The sequence below is a fragment of the Gopherus flavomarginatus genome, chromosome 1 (genome assembly GCF_025201925.1).
Source record: "Gopherus flavomarginatus isolate rGopFla2 chromosome 1, rGopFla2.mat.asm, whole genome shotgun sequence".
Lineage (NCBI taxonomy): Eukaryota > Metazoa > Chordata > Testudines > Testudinidae > Gopherus > Gopherus flavomarginatus.
This window is the reverse complement of record NC_066617.1, coordinates 325870624-325887051: the sequence shown is the minus strand read 5'-3', so window position 1 is coordinate 325887051 and position 16428 is coordinate 325870624. Positions and strand designations below refer to the sequence as shown.

Sequence of the window (16428 nt, the reverse complement as noted above, 5' to 3'; positions counted from 1 at the left end):
GACACAATATGCATTTTAATACGGCTAACTCCAAATGTATACAGTTAGGAAAAAAAGAATATAGGCCATACTTACACAATGAGGGCCTTTGTCCTCGAAAGCAGTGACTCCGGAAAGGATTTCTGGGTTGTGGTGGATAATAAGCTGAACATGAGCTCCCAGTGTGATACTGTGGCCAAAAGAGCTAAGGCAATCCTGGGATGCATAAACAGGGGAATCATGACTAGGACTGGAGAGGTTATTTTACCTCTGGATTTGGCACTGGTGCAACTGCTGCTGAAATTCTGCATCCAGTTCTGGTGCACACAGGTCAAGAAGGAAGGTGATAAATTGGAGAAGGTTCAGAGAAGATCCATGAGAATGAGTGAAGGTTTAGAAACCATTCCTTATAGTGATAGACTCAAGGAGCTCATCCATCTAGTTAGCCTAACAAAGGGAAGGACTTGATTACAGTCTATAAATACCTACATGGAGAACAAATATTTAATAATGAGCTCTTCAGACTGGAAATGAGGTGTAAATTGTTAACAGTGAGAATAATTAACCACTGGAACAATTTACCAGAGTCCTGGTGGAGTCTTCATCATTGGCAATTTTTAAATCAAGACTGATTATTTTTCTAAAAGATCTGCTCTGGAAATTATTTTGGGGAGGTTCTATGGCCTGTGCCATGCAGGAAGTCAGACTTGATGGTCACAGTGGACCCTTCTGGCCTTGGAATCTATGATTCTGTGAATAAAATTACACAGGCAAGGCTGGCATAATATGTCCACGCACGTGGCAAGGTTGCTGGCGTGTTTGCCAGCACACAGGCAGCAGGAGCACTGTATTCTACCTAGGAGGGAAAAGCCACCTCAATCTTCAGTGCAATGTGAAGCTTGTTTCTCCTTGGGTCTGGTTACATACATGACATCAGATGACACAGCATAAATTGTGGTATCCTGACACAGCATATGGGAGATTAGAACAAGCAGTGTAACAAGCTGGGGCTCTTTTCCCTAGCTGCATGCTAAAACAGGTTGTCTTCTGAGGACATGTCTGTATTGCTCAGCCTATTCACGGGTGCTTGACTGTGAAGGCACTTTCCTACCCCAATGTCTCTCTAAATTACCTGTAGGTTGTGCATATAACTCATAGCTCTCCTCCGCGCCGCCAGCTGCAGTGTTTATTAGTGTCACAGAAGAGAGTATGTTGGCTGACAGATTACCAAGTTCACTGGATATCACCCTGTATAGCTGGCAAGCAGTATTACATGTAAAAGAGGCTAATATGTTCTGAGGGCCTGATTCTCCAGCTGCTGCGTGCATATTTCTGCTTATGAGGGCAATCCTATTACCTTCATTGGCTTTGAGAATCATTCATGGGAGTAAGAGCTGTAGGGTTGCTCCCTAAATGTGCTCAGTGAGCATCCTGCTAAACTGTTCTCAGAAAACAGGCAGGCACATACTGGTTGGTTGATGGCCTATCTGGGATTGCACAAAAGCTTTGTGGCCCACATTGCTGTGTGGGGAGGGAAAGAGGAAAGTAAGACAGTCTTTTAAGACAAATCAAACCTCCTCCCACAAGCAGGGTGCTGACCCTGAAAAAGGAGACGTGTCATAGACTCCATGAAGTCCCCTAAGAACTTGGCTATTGCTATGGATTTTACATGGCAGGTCTCAAATACTACAGTGATGGGCATTAGTATTAAACCAATTCATAGGTAGTTCAATATGTCTCCTTAGAAACACCCTCCTCTCACAGCTCAGAGCTTACATGGAAGAGTTAAAAGAGAGTTGGGTAGAAATCTCTCCAAAAACATTCAGTTTTATATTTAATACATTTTGTAAACATGAAGCCAAATTCATTCCTGGTGTAACTGAACAGAGCATGGGCAGCGCATGAACCACCTGTTCGGGGAGGCTAGCCCCTGGTCCTGCCCCGTCCCTGCCAGAGCCTCGAGATCCCACCGCGGCCCTGGCTGCCCTCCCCCAGCTTTCGATCGCCCAAGCACCCCTAGCCCCAGAATGCCAGTCAGCGCAGCCTCAGTGCCCCCCGTGCAAGGCAGAGAGGCCCCAGCATCCCCATCGCCAGGTGGCATGGCCACAATACCCTGAGCACCTGGCGGGCAGCCCCAGTGCCCCGAGCCCCAGAGTGCCTGGTGGGTGGCCCAAGCACCCCAAGCCCTGGAATGCCAGGTGGTCATCCTCCAGGTGGTCATCCCCCAGGTGGTCATCCCCAGGCGGCCCAAGCACCCCAAGCTCCCTTTGTGGCCATGATTGGGGCTGGGGAGGGCCAGCCTGCAGTCCCCAGCCGCAGGCTGGCCCTCCCAGCCCCAATCATGGCCACGGAGGGAGAGCGGGAAGCAGGAGGGGTCTTGGGGCAGATCATGGGCAGGGCCATGCCTGGCTGTTTCGGGAGGCTCAGCCTCCCCTGGCCTGTGACATCCATGACATTGAGCTAAGTGGCCCATTGTGCTCATGATCAGTGTTAGCTTGGCCACTCTAGAGATTGAAAATGTCCTATTTATTGACAGAAGAGGTGGCATGTTACATCCCAGTACCCAGTGCCCCACCAACATGGTTTAAGCCTGGCCTGAAGGGAGCATCAGTTTAGTCTTCATGACCTTTTCCTTCTGGCCGCATATGCTGCAATTGCCATCAAGGAGACCAAGAAGAGCCAACAGTAATTAGGGGGAGTGTTTTGTTTTGCTGTATGGACACCTGTCCACTAGGAATCAGACTAATTTTACCCGTTGTTTCATGTGGTTCTCCAGACACCCATCGGATGGCAACAACTTTGAGTCACTCCCAAGCTGGACCTAATTCAGACCCCAGGGACAAAGCCTTGAAAGGCTCCATGTCCCATGATGAACCCCTGAGCCATCCAGTCCTGTCCCTGTTTCTGTGATTGCTTTAAAATGTATTAGTTTTTGTGTTATGTGGGGGAAAGTACACACTTCTGAAGTATTCAGAATAGCTGATTTGCTTCATAACAAACTCAAGAGTGTTTGCCCTCACGCTCACATGCAGTACACATGGTGTGTAACTGACAGTAACTAGAAGACAGTGCCAGGAATTTTCTTTCAAGTTGTCAGGTTGCGTTAGGTCACTGTGCTCTGACTCAGCATCATGTGATGGAAACACTGTGTTGCTGTATTACCTGAAATACTCTGCTCGGCTTCATCGGGAGCAAACCACTGCTATGCCAGCCTGGCTCTGGTGTGAAACTGTCACAGAGGGTGACTTTAACAGCTGTGTGGGGTAGTGGCCTCAGTAGCTGTCATATTTGCTTAAATGACAATCCAGCACTGTTTAGCTGTGTGAAATGTTAACTGGTGCATTATTTCCCTCTGCAGGCAGTTATCTGAGGAAAATGCTAATCTTCAAGAATATGTGGAGAAAGAAACCAAGGAAAAGAAGAGGTTAAGCAGGACTAATGAAGAGCTGCTTTGGAAGCTCCAGACAGCGGAGCCCATGAGCCCCGTTAAACTGTCTCCTACGCCTATTTATCGCTGTTCATCGGGGCCTCCTACTCCCGCAAAAGTCAGCACGGTGCCCAGATGACTGCTGCACGCGGCTGCAGATGTTAACTGGGCTTTTACACATTTTTCCAATCCGCTGAATGTGATCATCCAAGAAAGTGTTAACAACCATAGACACCCAGAGTTGGGTACTACAAGCATGCTCTGTAGCTGCATATGTGTAAGCTAGGCAGTGTACTATTAGCATTCCAGTATAGAAGCTCCCAGTACTGGCACACTGATGTCTTAGAGTAGTATAACCAGTGTAGTCTGATGTGTAAACATTTTGCCATGGTTAGAGATGAAGGAAAGAAAATACTACTACTAATGGTTCATCAAAGTGAACCTTTGCTGCAGTGGTTCAGGTTAGTTACAAACAGTTCACGTTTTGAATATCTATATATGTATGTGTGTTTATATATATATATATAGTACCTATGTAGGTGTATATATTGACACCCACGACATATATGGAGTTGAAGATGTTCTGAATTGCATTTTTTTATATTATTAGATACACAACTAAGTGCTGATATATTTTCATGATGGTCAGCAGTTTTGTAACTTGTGCCTAAGACTTATAGCTAAATGAAATGCATTTCTGTCAAGCCTCCCAGGAATATTTCTACCCAAAATAGAAGAAAGTTACTTAGAAATAGAAGCGCCTTCCAAACTACCACCAAGTGGTACCACTGTATAATGTGAACACCAGCGACATTGAGATTCTGCCTTCAAAATAATCACCTTCATACTCAATGCCAGATAAGGTCACTCATTCCAGTCTCCAAATTTCAATTATTATTAGCATCAATGTTATGAATGGATGTAGGATAGAGACCAAAACCCGGAGGCTGTTAGCATATTCCATACAGTTTATTTGATAGAGTGACTCCATTTTACGCTCTCAAATTCTAATTAGCCTTTTTTTTTTAACTGAACACTTTTAGAAGCACTCAGAATTGATAACAAATCCACTCCCACATTATTTTATTGCAAGCCCTAGAAAGAATTAAAAACAATATTTGCTGTGACCTTGACATTTGGCCAAAAGGGTTAACCCCCTAGTGGAATTTAGATCCAGTTTGCCTCAGGGTACAGGGAATCCTGCACATACTAGGCTAACGTTCGCCTTTGTTAATGGCTGGGAGAACCCCAGGGAAGATCTGTGGGGGCCGCATGGCTCCAACTGAGGCCAGAATTTTGTCCCTCACCATATATACCCATATATTTTGAGGCCAAACTACCTTAAACCTCTGCCTTCCAGGCAAAATGCAAATAATCTTATGTTTCCCTGTTATATTAACCCCCTTTGCTGCACCTGTTAACCATGCAGGTGCTGCAGCGGCAACTTTCTGTGCCGTGCCTATCTAGACCAGCTGGAATGTCACACCATACTGAGTGAGCATGCTGGTTTCCCGGGGCACAGCACCTCCACCAGCAGTTAGACTGAGAAGGAGTTAACAGTATTTGATCCGGATCCTGGGTCCAGGTAAGGAACTGCACAAAGCCAGGCAAGGTCCTGTTGTCTTCGATGTTCTCTAAATGAGGGGTTCCAGCATTTGCATCAGATTTGTTTGGATTATACTGTGCAAGCATTTGATGTAGCGCAGCGGCAGGTTAGGCATGTGAGTCACCCACGCAAAAGCAAAATGTTTTTTTTAAATGATGTGATGCTTCTGTTTTCAATTTGTGGCAAAGACCCAGCACATTTTCCTGCCTATTCACAGAGCACACTGTGTGCTCCAGGACCTGACCAAGTTACGGCCAGGATGTAAATACAGGCAGAAAATATTCCAGGGTCATGAAGCAATTAGAAAGAGTTGTTGTCACAAGGCGTGTATACAGATAATGACTCGCATGGAAGTAGGCAGGAAGGCATTTACTCCAGCAAACATGCGCGTTGTTTGCTCTTGAAATATGCTTCAGCTTTCCTGTGATGTATTCAGAATGCTCAGGCTGCAGCTTAGGTACAGCCAGCTTCAATCTAAGTGGCTTTAGCCCATCCCAAGATGTAAAAATTAGGTTAATTTTTTTTTTTAGAGAAATTTATTTTTGTAGCAGTTTTGCATGATATTATGCTACTGAGTACATTGAACATCTTATTAGACTAGACCAGGCCATATTTGACTACCACTGTTGAAATACATTACTAGATTGTATGTGTTCAGCAAGTACACCCTGAAAGTAGGAGAGTTGTTACAGAATAAAAACCATGATCACGGTCATTTTAGTTACTTTCATACTGCACTTGCTAAATGCACAGGTACTCTGCAATACCGATGTCATTGTTATGTTCCAGTCTAGGGCAATGTGTTCTATTACAGTACGAGTTGTTACCATGATGTTAATCTAAATTATCCCATGCGCGATTCACTAAAACGTTATACTGTCCTGCTCTGAGCTGGCTGAGCCAATCTGTTTTCCTTCATCATTTCTCTGTTTACAGTGCTTTACTCATCTTTTTGTCAGCTAAGCACACATGCAATGGATGCTCCTTGCAATGAATTGGGAGTTGGGACTTTAGTGGTGGGTAGACTGGGCTGCCGGCGACCCCAACATCAACAACATGGTGTCATTTCCATTCTCTCTGTCTTATAATAGTCACTTCCTGGTGTTTGATACTGGATGCTGATGCTTCCATCCATGTGACTACAGTTGGCTGTCCAGGGCTTCTCTTCCCCATTCCCTGTAGGGGGAAGCCACCCGGGGCTTCTCTTCTCAGTTCCCTGTGGGAGCGGGAGGAGCTGCTTGGGGCTTCCCCTCTCCCCGCCTGCTCCCTGCCAGAGCTGGACATCCTTGTCAGTTTCACAGCTCAGCCATGAAACTGACTAGGCTGCCTAACTCCTGGCAGAGAGTGGTCAGGGAGGGGGGCCCCTTGGGGCTTCTCACCCTGGCTGTGAGCAGGGTCTGAAGCCTCCCACCCCAGCATCTGGCCCCGGCTTTCAGTCAGGAGTGGTGTCCAGCCACCCAGCCAAGCAGAGAGAACTTGGCTTTAGCTGCTTAGCTTTCTTGTCAATTTCAAGGCTCCTGCGGTGAAATTGACAAGAGAGCCCACAGTAGAAGGGATGCAGTGTCTGTCACCCTAATTACACCAACATGAGCCTTACAGCTGTCGTGGGGGTGAAGTTATTATGTCGGTGTAGTACAGCACTTACATCAGTGGGAGGAAGGCTGTAGTGTAGACACTGACATTATTAGGTTGACATAAGCTGCCTTATGTTGACTTAACTGTGTAGTGTAGACCAGCCCTCAGCAGCAGTGTACCACCAGTGAGCCGTTCCCTGATCAGTAGTAAGCATATCTCTTGCCAATATTATCCATAAACCAAGCTTTCTTAAATGGCAGTGGAGAACACTGCTACTCTTGTTTCCTGACCTAGCACCCTCCTCTTTCTCTGCCCACACTTCCACTTACAAACGCTAACATCTGCTGGCATGAAGGGTTGGTAAGGGAGATGTAACTGTCTGGTGCAAGAATGGCATTGAAGTGAATGCAGTAAGAGCCAAACCTATTTTCCTTGTGCGCCAGATTTCCCACTAAAATTTCAGTGAGAATCGTAGGTGCACTAGGAAGCTAGTTACCCAGGTCTGTAGGTTGAGGAAAAGATTTTGTTTTTGGGACCTGGGTTTGTTTACTGGCTGAACTTCAGGCACCAGCACATTTGTGGTTTACTTGGCTGATCTTTCATCTACCATCGTTAGGTTATTGTTTGAAATGACAGGAAATGTACTGGCATCTGGATAGGATTTAAAAAGCAGAAGCAACAGGATTTTGATAACTCATCACTATCTATTCAAACGAGAAGTCAGTGGGTGCCTATCCTCTACACCAAGCCACAAGAAAAGAGCAAATACGTTAGGGAGGAAATTTACACCAGTGCAAAGAAGAACCAGCTCAGAGCCCTGTAAACTCATGTAAGACCATGGAGGTGAAGAAGGAACAAGGACATTCCTGCTGTTTAGGAAGTCTTTGTGCACATGAAAATAGGGATGCCCAGAGATCTGTGCCTACATGGATTCAGTGACCCCTAACAACCTTTATTTTAGTCCTTGGGTTTAAATAGCAGCCACAATGGGGCACTGCTACAGATCCACAGATTGCCTGTGGGCTGGGTTGGTAAAATGCATCGCCTCTAACTCCACAACACAGGCTTTTTTCAGGAGAGATGAATTTCACACTGTTACAGCAGCATTTCCTGATGCTGTGAGTGCAGGTCTACAAAAGACACTTGGGGAGGATTACAGATTATTGGGTGAATTTATCTAGATTTTGCAGCCAATGTAAACAGCAGGATTTTCAAGCACATAACTATGGTGCATAATGTGGCCTAGACAGTAACAATGTGGGAATTCACTTTCAAAACAAATGTCATTAAATTATACCAAAACAGCAGCAGGCTAGCAAAGCATTGTGATTGTAGCTGGAGTTCTCACCCTGTCAGTGCATGCTCTTAACATTGGTTAGTATGGGGCTGTTCATGCATTGTGCCTCAGCACCTGAACAGTAAATGTTCCACTTACAAATAAACCCTACTGGCTAATGAGGGCTGAATAAGGATTGTGGGGAGAGGGATTATCTTTTACAAGGCAAGTGCTCTTGAGACTTAATTATGGAGGAACCCTATTGATTCCTCCACTTGCTCTTCTCATTAACCCACACTGTGAGACTACAAAGTAAAAGCTGCCAAACCATTCTTTGATTTATCCAGCCCTGTACCCACTAATCATTAGTTTCTGCATCTCTCAAAGGGCTACAGAGTGTATACTTTTCCTCCACAGCAACTATCCATAAAGACAGCTATTTAGCTACTAAAAGTGATTTTATTTTTATGTTGGAAGCTGTCCAATAGAAAATGAAATAATTTTACAATAAAGGAACCAAAATACACACCTGAACTTCAGTGGGCTTTGTGGATGCTCAGCAGTTCTGCTAATCAGTTTAACTTAGATGCTTAAATGTGGGTTTTACTAACTTTAGGCATCCAGGGTTGAACATTTTGGCCTAAGTTTTTAATTCAATGCACGTAATTATGGCTGTACTATAAACCTCTGTAAAGCCACATTTTATAATGGAAAAGCCTTTAACTATGGAAGGATACAATAAATCCTGCTTTTCCTCCACCTCCACTGCAAACTCAAACAGTCCAGTAGCTAAACCAGAATTACCTTCACTTCTATAGTTCTCTAGGTCCCATTTTCATTAAAGTGACTAAGCGACAGGGCTAGCATCTGAAATTAGGCTCTGTCCACATGGTGGTGGTGGGTTCAGAAGCCTGGTTTTGGTTCAGTCTGATTCTAGGACATAGCAAGGGGAAATTGGCAAGAGTAGTCGGCTTGCTTCCAGTCATGGCACATCTCTTTAGCACCAGATTCGTGACTGGTTTATGACTAGCATTCAACTTTAGTTTTCATTTAGTTTGTAAGTACTGAGCAGGTGAAATGATCAGAGTTGGGCTCAGCGATGGGTGGGTGGGAGCGGGGGGGTGTGTGCAATGTTGGTGGCACAGGGCCTGTAAGTATCACACTTTATGTGATTATTCTTCCACTCCCTTTCCCTTACAGAGATGACTCAGCCAGACAAGTCAATGATACTTGATTATTGCTATTACCTTTTAGATAGCAAAAGGCTGTAGGTGACATATCCATAGGGAGTAATTACTCCTGTGGACCATTGCTCTATAAGAATAATTTAAAAAAAACATTGTCACAATTGCTCTATAAAAATACAACTACAAGCTTATTTGGAGACATGGCCTTAAGCGTATTTATTATTTCTACTGCAACAGCACCCAAAGGACCCTATCAGATTGACGGCTCCATTGTAGTTGCTGTACAAACACAAATTAAGCCATGGCCTCTGCCCCAAGGATGGTCCCTGGAAAAAGTTTTTAAACAGCCCATCCACCCCAACCACCTTCAAATTCCTCCCACCCAACAAGTGTCTTCCTCAGCAAGAATGACAATGTGAAGCAGGGCCTCCTTGAGCCCACAGCCAGCTGGTGGGCAGCCTCACTTACGGCTTGTCTATACTTCTGACTAAATCAGCATGGCTCCGAGCGAGGCAGTGGTGTTGATTTAGTGGGTCTGGTGAAGACAAGCTAAGTCGGTGGCAGAACACTCTCAGAACGCTCTCTCATTGATGTCTGTACTCCATCTCCCTGAGTGGGAGAGCATCTCCCGTTGACACAGTGTGGTGTAGACAATGCTGTCAGTCGACCTAAGTCCCGTCAACTTCAGTCGCATAACTTAGGTCGACTGACAGCTTTAGTGTAAACCAGCCCTTAGAGGCAAGTGATGAAAAAGAGAGCAACAAATTCTTCTTTGTGTCTTTTTTCTTCACATCTGTCTGTGGGACATGAGCAGTGTTTGAATTCTTGCAACTAAGAAATCTGCATAAATCAAATCAGTAGATAAGTTCCTGCATTTCACTGAAATAATTTGCTTACAATAAATCAGCAGATACCTAATGGTTAAGTTCATTTTTTGGTGAGAAAACAAACAAACAAACAAAATCAGGTATTTTATGTCTCTGCACTGATTGCATTTGTGTCCCATGGACACACTGGGGATCCTTCTGTAAAGTTTTTCCCACGCAGTAGGAGTTCTGTAGTCTGATTTAATACGTGGTTAATGAATTACAGGAAAAGTTTGTATTATTTCTGTTATGATGTATAGATGAGTGTAATATATTCCTGATAATAAATTCATGCTCCAGCATAAATATGGATGGAAGCATGCAAACTGGTGTGTTGGTGTGTTTTCTTTATGGCTGTGTATGTGTGGCTGTGGCTGGGGGTGGGGAAATAGGTCTGGTTGATTAGGTTACATGACTGCATTTCCCATGCTATAAATTAAATTCAAATCTTAACATAAGAACATAAGAACGGCCGTACCAGGTCAGACCAAAGGTCCATCTAGCCCAATATCTGTCTACCAACAGTGGCCAATGCCAGGTGCCCCAGAGGGAGTGAACCTAACAGGCAATGATCAAGTGATCTCTCTCCTGCCATCCATCTCCATCCTCTGATGAACAGAGGATAGGGACACCATTCTTTACCCATCCTCGCTAATAGCCATTTATGGACTTACCCACCATGAATTTATCTTAATGCTAAATTTTGCCGAAGTCTAAATTCAGTAAATATATTTTCTTATTCTTGATCCTCTCCTGAAATTAGGAACTGTACAAGTGAAAGAAATGGGTGGCACTCACTCAAGAGACATGGATCCTGGGCAAGATAATGGAGCAGCTGATATGGGGCTCGACTGATAAAGAATTAAAGGAGGGTAATGTAATTAATGCCAATCAGCATGAGTTTATGGAAAATAGAGCCTGTAAAAGTAACTTGATATCTGTTTTGATGAGATTACTAGTTTGGTAGATAAAGGTAAGCATGTTGATGGAATATACTTAGATTTCTGTAAGACATTTAACACATGATATTTTAATTAAAAAACTAGAAAGATATACGATTAAGATGGCATACATTAAGTGGATTACAAGAGGTCTAACTGATAGATCTCACAATGTAATTGAAAATGGAATCATCATGGAACAGATGTGTTTCTAGCTGGATCCTGCAGGGGTTGATTCTTGGCCCTAGGTTAGTTTACATTTTTTATAAATGACCTGGAAGGAAACAGTCATCACTGATAACATTTGCCGGTGACACAAACATTGGCAGCATGGTAAATTATGAAGAGGATATGTCACTGATACCACACAATCTGGATCACTTGGGTGCAAGGAAACAATATGCATTTTAAGAAAGCTAAATATAAATGTATACCTCTAGGAACGAAGAATGTAGGCCATACCTCCATGATGAGAGATTCTCCTGGGAAGCAGTGACTCTGAAAAAGATTGATGGATAACCAGCTGAACATGAGCTGCCAGTGCCATGCTGTGGCCAAAAGTGCTAATGCAATCCTGGGATGCATAAACAGGGGAATCTTGAGAAGTAGAGAGGTTATTTTACCTCTGGATTTGGCACTAGTGTGACCACTGCTGGAATACTGTCCCCAGTTCTGGTGCCCATACTTCAGGAAGGATGCTGGTAAATTGGAGAGTGTTCAGAGATGAGCCAGGAGAATGATGAAAAAATTAGAAACCATTCCTTGTAGTGATAGACTCAAGGAGCTCAACCTATTTAGCTTAATAGAATAGTTACGGAATGACTTGATCAGAATCTGTATCTACCTAAATGGGGAACAGCTACTTTTCAGTCTCACAGAGAATGATCCAGTGGCTGGAAAGTGAAGTTAGGCTGGAAATATGTTGTATATTTTTAGCAGTGAGAGTAATTAACCATTGGAAGAACTTACACAAGGTCCTGGTGGATTCTCCATCTGTTGCGTGCCTGGATGCTCTGCAAGGACGAGGCCCACACACAAGGTGAATTAATTGGCTTTAATGAAGGTTAAGTGACACACCCGCAACGGGGACTCCAAGCGTTGCTGTCACGGGGATGGGAAACCCAGCGCACAAAAAAGCTCGGCCTGCTGCGAAGTCCAACTGCGCAACCAATGGCCCCCAGCAATTATAGCATCATGCTAATCCCATGCAAAGCAGCACATACATATGCAATTTGGGGCTTTCCATCAGCAATGGCCGCCCCCCCCTTGGCCTATGGCCAGGGGCTTTCTGCAGTTCCTCATAAACACCGGGGCTTCCCACACAGGGCAGTTCTAACGGGTTAAAAGCAGCATCTCCTAGCATACTGTGTCTGCAAATAACCTGTCCTTGAGAAAGTGCAAAGCCCTGACTAGGCCGTAACAAAGTCTTCCGGGGTCCCCTACACCATCACTGCCAATTTTCAAATCAAGCTGGGATGTTTTTCTAAAAGTTCTGCTCTAGGAATTGTTGGGGGGTTAGTTCTATGACCTCAGGTATGCAAGAGGGCAAACTAGATGATCAGAGTTGTTCTATGCTGGCTTTGGTCTGTGACCCTATGAATTAGTCAGAGCCTTACAATGACTTCTACAGGAGTTTAGACTTCCTGGACATGTCCATTATCTAGCAGGATCAAGCTTTTAGACAATATGACATATTCCCAATGCTAATTCTCCTGTAGTTTGCTAGTGCAAAGAAACACCGGGAGCCTGCACCAATTGCACTCAGTCGCCTCTAGTTAGGATTGCTTGACACTTATCATAAGAAAGACCGTTTTCGCTTATAACTTTGCTGAACAACCATTTCAGGCTGTAATTTTCCATGCCCGATTGGCTGCCTCCGGATGAAATTCTTTGAAAATGTCAGCAAAACTGCTCAGCCATTTCACAGACTGAGATTGGGGGAAAATATGTTGCTTGCAAATGTTAAAAAAAATTTGCACAATCTTTTCATTGAGATGCTCTAGCACGTCTGTGCACTGAAATTTGGCAGTGGTGCTGGGGATGTGCCTTTTGCATTCCCTGTGAAAATCTGCGAGAATGTAACCAATTTATAAGTCTCTGAAAGTCTGTTTTCACAAATTTGGTAGCGACTTGTTAGCAAGGAGGAAGGCCTAGTGAGGAAGGGAGATTGGGATGACGAGGTGGGGGGGGGGGGCAGGGATGTGGGATTGAGAGGGATGGGATAGAAGAGGGCAGGGAGAGACTGGGACAAGGACAGACAGGCTGGAGGACTAGCAGCAGAAGGGTCTATAACCACTACAGTACAATCCCATAGCTTGGAACAGAACCCAGTGGTCCTGCACCCCTCTTCTCCTGTTAGCAAATACTTCTGACAGTCACTGGCAAAGTGCATGTCTCATCCTACCTCTAAGGCAGCATTTCTCAACTGAGGCCACCATGGCCACATGCGGCCACCAGGGACTGTTCTTGCAGCCATAGCCTCATGGGCTCTAATTTGGGGGTGGGGAAAAGTAGTGGCCCCGCCCCCTCCCTGGTGCTCCTGGATGCACCACCTTGGTTTTTGTTGCTGAGGCCACCAGTAGGATTTGGGTCTTGCCCCTGCCCCCTCTGGAGATACGAGGGCACAATGCTGGTGGAGCAGGCAGCAGGTAAATTTCCCACCTTCCCAGGGGCATTGGGGCTCAGACTTCGGGCTTCAGCCCCAGGCTCTGGTCGCACAGCTTTGGGCTCTGTCCCTGGGCCCCATCCTCCAGCCTCAGGGCTGTGGGCTCTGGCCACAGGGCTTCCTGCTGCCTCCATCCAGGGCTTAATTTATCCGCAAACTTGCCAGAGCTGTGTAAGTCTGCTGCAAAAAGTGATACTTGTACGTTTGTTAATATCGCTTTTCAAAACAGACTTGCTAGCTACTAATAAATAAATTACAATGATTTGGATCTGTCTATGTGCATATTTATGGTTTTCTGAAAGCTAAGTATTTTAGGGATAAGTGTGAGAGTGACCACCAGCAAGAGTGGGTGGCCGCACTCTGAGGCCACCAAATAATTTGTCCTGAGTCCCTCTTCTCTAAAGGATGACAAGCAGGGCTCTCAATTAATCAGAGTTAACGCAAGCGATTAAACAAAACAAATAAACTAGATTTTTAAAAAGTCATGATTGAGCACAGTTTTGACCGCACTGTTAATACTAGCATACCAATTTAAATTTATTATAAATATTTTGGATGTTTTTCTACATTTTTCAAATGTATTGATTTCAATTGAAAAATATAATATAAAGTGAGCACGGTACACTTTGTATTGTTTCTTACAAATATTTGCACTATAAAGATATAAAAGAAATAGTATTTTTCAACTCACCTCATATACGTACTGTAGTGCAATGTCTTTATCGTGAAAGTGTAATTTACAAATGTAGATTTTTTTTTTAACATACCTGCACTCAAATGTAAAACTTTAGAGCTTAGAAGTCCACTCTTGTTCAGCCAATTGCTAAGATAAACCAGTTTGTTTACATTTACGGGTGATAACGCTGCCCGTTTCTTATTTACAATGTCACATGAAAGTGATAACAGTCATTCTCATAGCAGGCATTGCAAGGTATTTACATGCCAGATATGCTAAACATTTGTATGCCCCTTGATGCTTTGACATGTAGATTACAAATATTTGCACTGTAAAAAAAGTGCAATCAAAAATAATATAAAGTGAGCAGTGTACTCTTTGTATTCTGTTGTAACTGAAATCAATAAATTTGAAAATGTAGAAAAACATCGAAAAATATTTATTATATATTTAAATTGGTATTCCTTTACTGTTTAACAATGCGCTTAAAACTGCAATTAATCACAACTATTTTTTAATCTCATGATTAATTGCAATTATTTGTTTTAATCGTTTGACAGCCTTAATGACAAGCTACTACTGCTATGTTACTGATGTGGCAGGCCTGCGCTGTGGAGCAAAGGTTCTGACCCTACTGCTGAACCACGGGTGTCAATATGGTTCCATATCATGGAATTTCGAGTTTTGTGGTTCGTGTTTGTTTTCAGTTTACTTTTATAAAATTTAGACAATTACATTTACAAAAGTTACATAAAAAGACACACACCCATGCCTGATGGCAGTGCACTTGATGGACTATACTCAGGGAATTGATCAGGTTTGTGCCATAAAGGAAGTTGTTGTCTGCAGGACCTCCTGCTTCTTTTGTTGCAGAAGTTAGGGCTATAGTGAATGAGACAGGAAACTGCAAGAGAAGGGATGGTCTCACGGTTAAGGCAATTGAATGGTGGCCTGGCGAACTGGATTCTATCCCTGTCTCTGCAAGTGAGCTCCTTACACCAAGCTTAAGGAAGTGCAGCGTAGTGACTAGTGCATTGGACTAGGAAGCAGGAAACCTGGGTTCAATGCATAGCTTTAGCACTGATTTGTTGGGTGACCTCAGGCAAGTCATTTTACCTTCCTATGCCTCAGTTTTCCCATCTGTAAAATGGGAATAATAGTACTGCCCTTCTTTGTAAAGCACTTTGAGATTTATGGGTGAAAAGTGCTGTATAAGAGCTAGGAATTATTATTGTTTGTTCCTTATTTCCTGGGTAACTAACTTTTGAGCCACCTGGCCCCCGCGCCTCAAAAGTGTATAGCAGTCTAAGTCCACCCTGATGTGCCACTGACATTTTCATAGCTGTCACCTAGGCCAGTCCCCTTAGGGGAACAGACGTTGCCACCAGTCAGCATTTGCAAAATTGCCTGAATCCTAATTACATATATCCCACAGCTCCTGGGTAGCTGAGTCCAGCTGAAACCCCAGAGCCCCGAACTGGCATTATCAAGCCAAGTGGGGGTACAGTAATATCTTTCTCACCAGTGTGGTGCAGCCCTAAGTGTTCCTAACACCTGCCACCTGTCAGACCCCATAGCAGGCAGATGCAGGCAGGCCACCCATAGGTTGAAGGGCAGCATGGCAGCCACATGAAAATGGAGGCACAGGGATATACATGTAGGGCAAGCAGAGTGGAGTAATGAGCACGAGCAGGAGACAGAAGGTATGTCTTCACGAGCCGGATCGGGATGAACTAAGGTTCTATGGGCAGCCTTCATTCTAGCATTTCTTAACTTTTGAGTTCTTGACTTTGCAGCCTTAGCATTTTTTTAATAGAGTTATGTAATATATAGGTGAGATCAAAAAGAGGTGGTTTCTGTGGGGAGCTTGAATGGTTCATGATATGACTGAAAAATGGAAAAATTGAAAGGAAATAGTAGGAAAGGAAAAAAGTGCTTATTACTGCAGTGTTGGGGGTTATATAAGCATTTAGAAAAATAATACCAAGGAAAGTGCAGTACATAATTCTTGTCAAAGCAGCAAAGAGTCCTGTGGCACCTTATAGACTAACAGACGTTTTGGAGCATGAGCTTTCGTGGGTGAATACCCACTTCCTCAGACGCATGTTGTGGGTATTCACCCCAAAAGCTTATGCTCCAATATGTCTGTTAGTCTACAAGGTGCCACAGGACTCTTTGTTGCTTTTACATAATTCTTGGCACATTATATAGAACTTGTCAGCCAAAGTAC

The 16428-nt window shown here is 43.9% G+C and overlaps 1 protein-coding gene across 1 annotated transcript in view; it reads left to right on the top strand.

Moving 5' to 3' along the window:
* LOC127043303 (microtubule-associated tumor suppressor candidate 2-like) overlaps positions 1-10208 on the top strand; it is a 69663-nt gene extending 59455 nt beyond the window's left edge. The window contains exon 9 of the mRNA XM_050937303.1: positions 3338-10208. Within this exon, the coding sequence (XP_050793260.1) occupies positions 3338-3545 (208 nt within the window). The 3' untranslated portion in view covers positions 3546-10208. The remainder of the gene's footprint in view (positions 1-3337) is intronic.
* The last annotated feature ends 6220 nt before the right edge of the window (positions 10209-16428 follow it).